Source organism: Zootermopsis nevadensis, unplaced genomic scaffold (assembly GCF_977971745.1).
Source record: "Zootermopsis nevadensis isolate Lab colony 2312 unplaced genomic scaffold, Znev_1.0 Znev_ptg000016l, whole genome shotgun sequence".
NCBI lineage: Eukaryota > Metazoa > Arthropoda > Insecta > Blattodea > Termopsidae > Zootermopsis > Zootermopsis nevadensis.
The window spans coordinates 9,684,947-9,697,132 of record NW_028259148.1 but is presented as its reverse complement, the minus strand read 5'-3'; the positions used below and the strand labels follow the sequence as shown (position 1 = coordinate 9,697,132).

At 36.6% G+C, this 12,186-nt stretch overlaps 1 protein-coding gene across 4 annotated transcripts; it reads left to right on the top strand.

Moving 5' to 3' along the window:
• The first annotated feature begins 499 nt into the window (after positions 1 to 499).
• On the top strand, positions 500 to 11,857 carry TrpRS-m (Tryptophanyl-tRNA synthetase, mitochondrial). 4 transcript variants are annotated; one of them, XM_087349882.1, is made up of 7 exons: positions 500 to 894; positions 1,228 to 1,389; positions 3,080 to 3,178; positions 3,687 to 3,850; positions 4,744 to 4,865; positions 7,906 to 8,025; positions 9,271 to 11,857. In XM_087349882.1, the coding sequence occupies exons 1-7, from the start codon at positions 802 to 804 to the stop codon at positions 9,360 to 9,362; spliced, it is 852 nt and encodes a 283-aa protein (XP_087206008.1). In that variant the 5' UTR covers positions 500 to 801; the 3' UTR covers positions 9,363 to 11,857. The 4 variants fall into 4 exon arrangements, with proteins under 4 accessions (XP_087206008.1, XP_021917232.1, XP_021917231.1 ...); XM_022061540.2 differs by having other exon boundaries at positions 506 to 611; positions 7,906 to 8,176; XM_022061539.2 differs by having other exon boundaries at positions 506 to 894; positions 7,906 to 8,176.
• The last annotated feature ends 329 nt before the right edge of the window (positions 11,858 to 12,186 follow it).

Below are 12,186 nucleotides of genomic sequence, written 5' to 3'. Positions count from 1 at the left end.
CTAACAATAAAACTATATAATACATGTAGCACATATTAAAAACAAAATGTATTTCAGAAATAGCTGCTGCACTATGTACCTTAGGGACAAGGTCTGTCTCGGGTACATGGAAGTAAATACCCTACAAAGTCATGAATAGATGGGAGGAGGAGAATAATAGTAATAATAATAATAATAATAATTTATTTTGTGGAGGTATGTTTTTCAGTTATATGTGGCTTGCTCAAAAATTGGTGCTGTAAGTCTTGCACATACTTGAGCCCACATAAAATACACCAAACTCTGTTCATAAATAAATTCATTCACGTAATCATTAAAAGATCGTAAATATAAAATCTTATTGAAACATACTTGTCTTGTGTTCATAACTTGGGGAGGAAGATCGGACCAAGCTGCTGTTCATATTCATCAGAAAGAATGGGTAAAATCCTGACGAAAATTTTGAAACCAATTACTGTACAAATGTCCATGTAAGGTGTCTTTTCTGGGTTGTACACGGCGCTATAACCCAGAAGACAACCATCTTCGTACTCACCGCCCCGAGAACCTCAGGTCATACAAATGTTCTCAGATTCTTTTAGACTCTAGGGGGAAGAAGACTGTTAAGAAATGTAAGTCTTTGTTGAATTTCCCATCAGTAAAACTGCTGGCATTGTGCAGACACAAATATGGCAAACAAAGTACGAACACATTAAAGGAAGGTTGGACAAGTTTGCTTAAACCTGGGAAACGATGTTGCCAACTTAAAGTTACGGGTTATAACAATATGAATAAACTGTAATAAGCCACAGAAACAGAAGGATGAAGATAGTGTATGTAATTGGCACAAGTGCAAAAATATTAAATATCTGTTCATCCCGTTTTGTAAGTCAGATTAGAAAAAATCATACTGAGGTAAGTTTTTATTCATATATGTATTTTGTCTTCCTTAACCAAAAAAATCATAACAGTTTTACAGGTATAAATTGCATGGTACAAATAGCAGATTAGGAATGTTGATAAATATATGCCTTTCTAAAGCTCATTCATTTTAGTACAATCCAAAATTATGTATATAAGATTTAGTGAACATCAGCAATAGAAACGGAAATTAAATGGATAAATGTTTTACTTGTGAAGTACGATTTTCAACATTTTTGTGTCTTCATCCTAATGTATTCATTAGGTTACGAGAGAAGTAGAAAACTGATTATAAACAAGTATAATGGGCTTTGTTTTAAATTACAGATATACAAATGGCCTCAGCGTGTGTTTTCTGGTATCCAACCGACAGGTTCGATGCATTTAGGAAATTATTTTGGTGCTGTTCAAAGGTGGGTTGAGATGCAGAATGCTGGAGAAGATGTGATTTATAGTATTGCAGATTTACATTCAATTACACTTCCCCAAGTAAGTAATAACTTCAACATTCAAACATAGAGAATGGATATTGCATGATTTTTGGACTGTATGTTGTTACCTGTTGGGGAGTTCTTTGCGTTGAAGTTTATAAATGTTATAAAATGTATTGTGCTGGGAAAACTAAAGCATTTTCCATTGATGAGACCTGTTCCTCAATCAAAGTTTAACTTTCTGGCTACAGTTCTTAACCTTTTGATGATTAACTTTTAAAAGGAACCTTACTGTGTATTTAGAGGGTATTTGAATATTTAGACCCTAGAAATGCATTCATTTTCTTAAACTGTTGTAAAATCAAACAGAGCAGAATTTTACAATTGAACAAGGTACTTGTCACAGCAAAATCTCATGTCATAATGATGTTTTAAAGAACCTTGAGTTGGCAAAACAAAACTTAAGATGCACAAAAGATATAAGCTGCCACTCCAATTGGTAAAGTGAAATCCTTTTAGAAGCATAAAATCAAAGGTTACAGTTGAGAACAGATAACCATTCACATACCAACATGAAGCTCTTTGTTTTGTTAACAAGGATTTATCATTACCTCAAACAAAAATTTATGGCAACAGACTCAGAAGTTGAAGAAGCTTGTAGACAGTCCTTTACTTTTGACTATTAGTTATATACTAATAAATCAAAAAAATAATGCTTCAGATAGGCATATAAATATACTGCCTATCAAGCTATGTCATTAACAATAATGGCATAAAAGGTTTTTTTTATGAAATGGACCTTTCTGTGTCATATGAGAGAAAATGTCATTTTTATAACAGTCCCTCAGTTGTGTTGAGTACCAGCTGCTACTTCACAGTGATGTGAGATCGTCATTACTCAGGGAGCTTACGAGTGGTTTGGGGGTGCGTGTGACAAGTAGGATTGGAGGTGGAGAATCACTGCCTGTGTAAGTTGTTGAGGTGGGATATTTGGTATGATCAAGATAGTGAATTGTATTGAAGGCATATGATATCATGATAAATTCTGTTGAAGATTTCCGTCTTCTGGGTTGTTGCGCTGTGTAGTCTGGTCGATGTTAACCAACGTTTCAATCGCCAATGATGACGGAGGCAGTATGACCTCTGAAACGTTGGTTAACATCAACCAGACTACACAGCGCAACAACCCAGAAGACGGAAATCTTCATACTCACCGCTGTGAGAACCTCAAGTCTTACATAAATTCTGTTTCCTGTTCTATGTATTTTTAGTATCAGTTGCACACACTTTGTTCACTTACACTAACTCACTTGACCCTATATCTTTGTTACTATTAAGCCTTGGATTTATATAGTAAATACCAAGAGGAAAGAAGAATCAAATTGTACCTGTATTACAGTTTGCAGGTCATCGCATATTTAAGATGTGAAATTTTCTACATGAGCATGGAAAATACATTCAAAATAAATTCTAAATAGCAAAGTTCGAAAGAAAGATAAATTCTCCTCAGTGGGCTGTTACTAATGGTAATCCTGACTCATAATTGTCTTGAGGCTTGGGTATGTCTACTCATTTAACTTTTCTCCCACCTAAATAGACCTATAGATCAAATGACACCATCCATAATCATCTCTTGTTCCATGTATTAGCCTTCAGGCATACAGATTATTTAGTTCTGTATCAGCATGACTGATCAGGCATATTTGATTAATGTATGAATGATTTTGAGATATGAAATATTCTTTTAGGATCCAAAGCAACTTCACTCAGACATTCTGAAGATGGCAGCAACATTATTGGCTTGTGGTATAGACCCAGACAAGAGTATACTTTTCCAGCAATCGAGAGTGAGTATTACCTGTTTGTATACCAATATAAATTTTTAAATTTGTAAATATAATTGGGCTTTATCTGCCCTAATACATTTTTGCCATTGCAGAGGTGTTTTAGTGAAATCTATTGTTGGAACAAGTAAGGCATGTTCATGAGATGTGATCATCTTCTAACATTTGCATGCATCAACTCATGAATGGTGTCCCAGTTTTAATTAAATATGATATTGGAGAATTTTATTAAAAATTATCATATTATTTAAATTGTTAATTTGATTGGGCATTTCAGTGACCACTTTACTCAAGAGTAAGAAATGCATTTTAAGAGATGTATTACATCCCAGTGTTTTGTCATCTTGAGAAGCATGCTAATTTTGAATAGTTGAGTATAGTATTGTAGAGGAACCTGTTGCCTCCATATTCAAGTGAGAGGTTTTTCTGAAATACTGGTAACCACATACAAGATTACACAGACTCATAATCCAGAACACCACAGTCCTACATGTTAGTTTTTCATTTTCAGGTACCTGAACATACTCAGTTGTGCTGGACACTTGGATGCCTCACTACAATGCCAAGGCTTGCACACATACCAACATACAAAGAAAAATCTGCATCTTTGAAGGAAATTCCTTTAGGGTTATATGTGTACCCTGTTCTGCAGGCTGCTGATATATTACTTTATAGGTTAGTATTTCATGTTTCATATAGGATGAGTTAAGTTTTATATGTTTTAGGTTTGAATTTTGCTGAAGTTTTATAATTTTAATTTGGTCATAAACTTCAGCAGCATAGCTTGTGTGCCAGTGTAGATATGAGATAGCTGTTCCATTGTGTAATAATCTCAAAATAATGTGTCACATCTGTGATCACAGTTACTTATAAAAGAACTTCCAGATAAAGGTGTATGTGAATAATGACAAGGAAATTTTCCAAAAGGAGTATCTTTCAGAGATCACTCTTTTCATGTTGCAAGAAGCAGCTCATATTATTACTAGGAATGAAAGAAATTAGGGATAATAATTGTAGCTACAAAATTCTAACTGCTTTGTATTAACCCTTTGATGCCAAATATCATCAGAATTGTATTTAAAAATTCAGTCTGTCCCTGAAATAAACCACAGAATGTCTCCATTACAAAGATTTAAGTGATTGATGCTGTTTGGAGGAATAATTGGTATTTACTCTTAGAGTCATACAAAACCCACACACTGTGTGGAAAAAATACATAGTTACTGATCGTAAAAGGAGGTGGTATGTATAGTTATAGCTGGACTTTAATGGCTTAACTTCAGATGGCACGTGCAGGGCAAAATTTAAACCTGAGTTAGTTTAGGAAAACAAGGTTATTTTTTAAATTGTAAGAATGTTTTGAATTTACACATTTTGTATGGTAAAACTGTATCACAATGTGCGTGCGTGCATGTGTATGAGTGTCTGAAAGTGGGTTAAGGCCTTAAAAATTGCAAAATATTCATTTTCATGTATAACCATAAACCGACAGATGTATGTCCATTATATTTTACTGTCATGGATAACATCATTCTCATATTATTTTAAATTGTAACTTCTTTCCTCAGAGCAACCCATATTCCGGTAGGAGAAGACCAGGTGCACAATTTACAATTGGTGCAGCATTTAGCCAAAATTTTTAATAATCGTTATGGACACACCTTCCCCATACCAAAAGCAGTTATTGAAGGTAAAATTACTGTATTTAACCATACATGCTACAAGTATATTTCTCAAATTCTGTATTTTGAAATCAAAACTAATTTGAAAGTTTATTATATAATTAATTTATTTTTCAAACCTGCCTTTGTAAGATGATGGACTCTGTTTCCAGAGATAAGCTGAGCAAAATAATTTTCCATGTATTACCTGGAAATTGTTTCAGTATTAGCAGGCTCAGTTGTTGTTGGTAATCTATTCTCCATTTTCACAAAGATGTATTGTTCATCCTAGCAGAATAAAACCAAACTGTTAAGTTTATGATTGTTTATGGTTCCACTTCAAACATGTTTCAGATGAACTGAGTGGACATACATTATGCAGTTCATAGCTCTGGAAATTTGTCTTCCCTGTTTGTAATCTTTAACACATTCATAAGTATTTTGTGAGGCTATAATTTAATATACATACACAAAATTACTAATGCTGAAGTATGTACTGTCCACAGACCAGGAGAAAAGCCCTGTGGGGGGAAGTCGTTTCTGGTGGGGTGCAGGGGGAATATTTACTGCCAGGTGGACTAGAGGGCTGCTATTGGTGGGAAGTGTGACATGCCAGAGAGTTATGCTACTACAGACAGACTGAAAACAACAAGCAGTTGAGATTAGTGTGTATTGAGTGCGTCTGTACTGTGTTCTGTGGATGTTGTGATAATATTCTATATTCAATCACAGGTGATTTAAAGATATCGAGTGTACGTACACAGGGGAAATCTATTCACAGGGAAGCGCGGGAAGTAATATCCAGCGTAGTGAAGCTGTGTGATGAGGAAGCAAATCAGAAAAAGCTAAAATTTCCCTTGACCCGTGCAACAGACAGGGCAGCCAGATACGCGGATGTGTCTAAGCCTTTAATTAAGAAGGTAAGGCGAGAGTCAAAAGATAGAGACGAGAAGGGCACACTGTCACCTTTATACATGCCAGGGAAACACCGGCAAAGACCTACTGATAGGAATGTCACCATTGACTCCTTTGACATGTCAGTGATAAGGCGGACTGTGCAAGAATTTTACGCAATACAGAAGAAAGTACCAAGCTGCCCATAATTAAACAAAAAATTGACTTTCCATGGGGTGTTGATTCTCTACAGAATATTTTACATAACTTAGGGTTTAAGTGGAAGAAGTGTCTTAGTAAGCTCAAGATCTTGATTGAAAGGCCAGACATAGTAAACTGGTGAGGGAGATATTTAGTGAATATTAAGTCGCTTCGCAATAAAGGAAGACAAATATTCTACCTAGATTAATGCTGGGTAGACAGCAATTTAACTTTCAAAAAGTGCTGGCAAAGTGCAGAAGTTAAAGGGGTATGTTCTGATGGAAATGCTGGAAAAAGACTGATTATGGTTCACACTGGATCGCGTGCTGGTTTCCTTCAAGGTGCGGGACTGCTATATAAAGCTGGCTTGGCAAGTGGCTACTACCACGGTCAGATGAACAGTACAAATTTTGAAAAGTGAGTTGGAGAGAAAATGTTACAGAATTTGCCTCCCAGTTCAGTGGTAGTACTTGATAACGCTCCATACCACAGTGTTCAAGCATCTAAAGCCCTGCCGAAATATTTGGTTAAATCTGAAATGATATCGTGGTTACAGCGGCACAAAGTTTTCTGTGATCCAGCTATGAGAAAAGGCCAACTGTATTACCTAATAATTTTCGAAATTGATAAGTTACTAAATGCCCATGGTCACATTGTAGTTAGGTTGCCTCAATATATGTGTGACCTTATCCCAATAGAACTAGCCTGGTCTAAGGTGAAAAACTACGTTCGTGAGAACAACGTAACAGGGGATCTGTCTTTGAAGCGGCTGCTGGATTTAACAACAGAAGGGATGGCAACTGTGTCTGCAAAGGATTGGGAAGGATACTGCCAACATGAGGAACAACTGGAACAACAATACTGGGAATGGGACGGGGTTGTTGCTGACGTGATCAACTCAATAATTATTGCCAATCCAAATGACAGCGGCAATGATGAAGAGACTTCTTGTGAACATGCTGAGTCTGAAGAAGCAACTGACTTTTCTGACTCAGAGCTCGCTCGGCCACTGTGAGGTAATCTTAAAGCTATACTCATTAGAACTTATGAAAGCCTGTGTAAGACTTGAGGTTCTCACAGCGGTGAGTATGAAGATATCCGTCTTCTGGGTTGTTGCGCTGTGTAGTCTGGTCGATGTTAACCAACGTTTCAGAGGTCATACTGCCTCCGTCATCAGGGCGATGAATATGACTGAGGCAGTATGACCTCTGAAATGTTGGTTAACATCGACCAGACTACACAGTGCAACAACCCAGAAGACAGAAATCTTCATCGCCCTGATGACGGAGGCAGTATGACCTCTGAAATGTTGGTTAACATCGACCAGACTACACAGCGCAACAACCCAGAAGACAGAAATCTTCATCGCCCTGATGACGGAGGCAGTATGACCTCTGAAATGTTGGTTAACATCGACCAGACTACACAGCGCAACAACCCAGAAGACGGATATCTATGAAAGCCTATTGTCTGTTGTTCCTTCAGTGGTTGTGGAACGAATGCTTTTAGGTTGGCTAGTAGCAACTCGTGACTCACCGCGAAATCTTGCGCATGTGCGTATATCGCATTCCTAGCAGGGCTTTTCTCATGGTCTGTGGACTGTAAGTTTTTAATATTGATATCACAGAAGCAAAGCAAAGTTTTCTCTGTTACAAGCCACAGAGTTACCAGGGGGGAGTAAAAGAGCTTCTACTTGTTCTTCCCCTTGGCACTGGAGGAAGGGGGGATGGGTGGTCAGCATCACACCTCGGCCACACTTTACTCCTAGGGAAAAGACCCTTCTTACCCAATTGATAGGAGACTGGGTGGACTCAGATCGAGTCTGGACACAGAACCTAGAAGAAAGTCTGTTACCGCTGCCAAAGATCAAACTGTGGTCATCCAGTCCATAGTCAGTCACTATGCTTGCCGAGCTACCCCAACTCATTACACAGGCAGTTGTAATTAATTTGCTAATTTTGTGTTTGATTTTAGATTCTTCCATTAGTAGATTGAAGAGTTTGCGTGATCCATCTAAAAAAATGTCAAAATCTGATCAAGATCCCAGAAGTCGCGTAGAAGTTACAGACACACCCGAAGACATACTAGAAAAGTGTAAGAAAGCTTTGACAGATTTCACTTCTGAAGTTACATTTGATCCAGAGAATCGTCCTGGTGTTTCCAACCTAATAACAATCCATTCTCTGTTTACTGGCCTGCAGCCAGCAGAGATCTGTGAACAGAATGTATGCCTGGATACTGGCAGGTAAAATTCTTGTGATACTTATTCAGTTATACATAATAGCAACACTCACTGATTTCTTGTATTCTAGAAGGGCCCATCTTCATGGGTTGATGTAAACTTCATGAAGCTGATGAATCGATCACCTAATCAGGAAGTTCCATGCCTCTTATGGAATCCTCATTACTGTGTTTAAACTGCCCACCACTTGGCATTATCTTATGCCAGATGAATGCAGTCCACATCTTCAAAGATTCCTTCACAATGTATTTTTAAGATATATTTTCATATTCTCCTGTCTGTGTAAGGATATCTCCCAAGTTGTCTTCTCCCTACAAGTAAAATTTTATATGTATTTCTTGCCTTCCCCATGCATGCTTTATACCCTATCCATCTCCTTAATTTGATTACCATATTTATATTTGGTGGAGAGTAAAATTTTGAAGCTCCTTGTTATTCCATTTTTCTTCAACTTTCAGTTCTTCTCTCTTAAAGTGGATCCTTTGTTACCATTGCATGGCACATCCTTAGGTTTCAGATACAGGAGACAGTTTCCAAATATGAAAATCATCACAAGTATAGAATGTCCCATAATTATCCCCCTAAAATGAATTGATTTTTCTCTCTGGAGGTCATGTTAAAGACACTGTTTACAGCCAGTGGCTCTACTCACTGTATGAACTCATTTTGACTGCATTTTCCCGAATTACCGCAGACATACTTATAAACACAAGATTGTTGGCCACTATGACCTCTGCCATCTCTGCAATGGTGAAAATGTACAGAAGTAACAAAACCTCACCATCCTTTGATTGTCTTTTTGTGTTTTTTTGTTTTTCCCCATCTGCATGTATAGTCATTTTTCTGCAGTACATTTTTTTTTTTTGGTTGAATAATTATGGAACACTGTCCATATCAACCAAAGAGTCACAGAAAGAGTGGGCACAATATGTGTGGGTAAAGGATGGTACATTAAGATTCTCATAAATACAGAAATACTGTACTCTTTCTGGTGTGCATAGTAATGAATGAATATCTTATAATCTTAAAACCTTGTAAAATATTCTCTTACCAAAGAATGAGTTACATAAAAGTACATAGTCTGTTTCTATTTACAGATACAAGCTTGTCGTGGCTGAAGTTATTCAAGAAAAACTGGCACCTCTTCGACAGAGAGTTCAAGAATATATGTCAGAACCACAATATATAGAACAAGTTTTACAGAAAGGATCAGAAAAAGCATCAGTAATAGCAAAACAAACATGGAAAGATGTCAAAACAAGAGTAGGACTTGGAATTATTGAGGATGCATACAGTAGTCATCAGTTGTCAAAGAAAGGGGTACAGTGAATTTGAATATAAAATTTGGTGGTCCAGTGCACAGAACTTGTAAAATTAAAGCCTTCCATTTGAATTCAGGCTAGCAGGCTACTAGTGCAAGTCACCTTCATGTGCCTCATTTTTCCACTCAGAAACATGTCTGTATATTTTCACATCAGGTCTTTTCTTTTCTATGCTTTACCTTATATCTTCATATGCTATTACTTTGGTTTCACCTTACACTCTCACCATATGTTATTTATAGTAAATGTGCTGTACTGTTGTGGTACTAAGTGTTTGTCAAGGCATTAAGCAAGAAATTAAAACACTCGGCTAGACGTAACAGTTTAACACTGTTTTAGAGTATGAAATTAAAAATTGCTGTTACTTAGGATGATTGTTCTGCAGCTGCCAAAAAACAAATGTGATGGAGCCTTGATTCTTGACATTGCTACATTTGTCAAGTAAGAGATCTGGTAGGTGAGGAACACAGCATATGCCACTCACTCACTCTATGGTGCGGGAAATTCTTTGAAAAGTCGTCTGTATACTCGGCTTGTCAGAGAATAGCCCACTTTCTTTATGGAACCTGAATGTTCATCACCATGTTCACAAAAGCCCGCCACCAGACTCTGTCCTGAGCTAGCTGCATCCAGTTTGCTCTATCAATGTCTCCCTAAGGTCCATCCTAATGTTATCCTCCCACATATGCCCAACTCTTCCCAACGGTCTCCTCCATTGAGGCCATCCAACCAATACCTTGTAAACACCCCTCCAAGGGAACTGTATGTCCCACCCACCTCAATTTAATCACCTCAAAAATATCAGGTGAGCTCATCATTAAGCAATTTTCTCCATGATCCATCTCCCTCCCTTTTAGGTCCATATGTATTTCTCAACACTCTGTTCCCAAAGACCCTCAACATGTTCCTCCCTACAAGTGAAAGACCACGTTTCGCATCAATACATCACAACTGGCAAAATTACACCACTGTATGTATATATATATATATATATATATATATATATATATACATATATATGAGATGGGAGGACAAGATTTTGAACTGAATGGTAGCAAGCATTCCTTGAATTTGATCTGCTCTTGATTTTGTAATGAATTGTTAGTGTTATCCCCAAGTTCTTAAATTTTGTCACATTTTCAAATGGTTCATTAGCTGTCCTTATATTCTGGTTATGTCATGAATTCTGGTGCCAAGACATGATCATATATTTTGTCTTTTCTGGATTCATTTCTAGACCAACATCCCTACTAGCCCTTAAGTGTTTTTCTGTTTTCGCTTTTATGGTATTTCTGTTATTTCCCAACATATTAATATCAGCATAGACAAATAGCTGGTTTGTCCCATTCAGTTTCAAACTGCCCTGATTTTTTTGGGCTTTCCTGATGGCTTAGCGGTGACTGAGCATGCTTGTTTCAGGCCATTCTGAATAGGAAATGTATTGGACATATGTTTACCTACATGAATTTTGCTAGAGGTTTCACTTAAGCACATTCTAATTAGCCTGACTAGCTTCTTAGGTACACTGAATTTATATGGAAAATTTTGTAGGCAGATGATAAGAGGAAGATTCCTTGATAATTATTATAGTCAGCCTTATCACCCTTCATATGAATGCCATCACTTGGAATTCCAGTCCATAGTTGGTAACATGTCGCACACTGATAGAGACATGTCGTGACATGGTTTCAGCAGCTTCTGCCATTGTGATTTTTCATACTCACTGGCATGATAAACTCAAATCCTTTTTCTAGCATGATACTAATGCTAAATTCCATGCATTTTGCAAGTTTTCTGCATGCAACAGAATAAATTTTAGATTCATCAGGAAATATTTCTTAGTAAACTTGTCCAGTTATTGTCAAAATATGCTTGGTTATTGTTGTATTTATTCCCTGTGAATTTGGCCAAAAGAAGCTTGAATTTACCAAGTGACACTATTTGATTGAACTGTGTAAGATAGGAATGATTTTAGCAAAAAATAGTTCAGAAAGTGATGAAGAAACTGTATTTTTAGGAAATATTGCAGGAGCAAGTGGAACAACTGCCACAGGTGGTGCATGTGATTTACAAAGTAATTCAGTGTGTGACAATGTATTTTTTTATGATAATGCATAGTGTATTAGAAATGGACACTAAACAAACAGATTTCCACCAAAGTATGAAGAGGGAATAGAAAGAAATACATAAAAACTTTCTTGATGAGATGTATGAATTCATTGCGCAACAAATAGATGTCTACTGTAACAAATAATTAATGAAAAACATTGCTGAATGCAATGAAAATGAGTCACAGACAAGGAAGAAATAAAACTTTTCTTTGTAGTATTATTGCTGCAAGACATTGTGCATAAACTTGAAATCAGCAGTTATTTTTTTAAGATTGTTTGCTATGCCAATTTTTTATGATGACAAGGGATTTTATTCTCAGTCTCCTAATTTTCAGTTCTGAGACTTAACAACAAATCTAGAGAAACACAAGCTACTAGAATTGTTAAATGAATACAAATTTACCCTGCATATTTTTAAGGTAAGTAAAATATATTATATTTAAAATGCAACATTTATGTTGTGGCAACCAACAGAATATAAATCCCAGGACTTAAGAGGGAGTGTCTGAATCAGTTAAAAAGCATATTCATCCATGTAAAATGAAAATACATGGCTGACAAGTAGGAAAATTATTTCAAT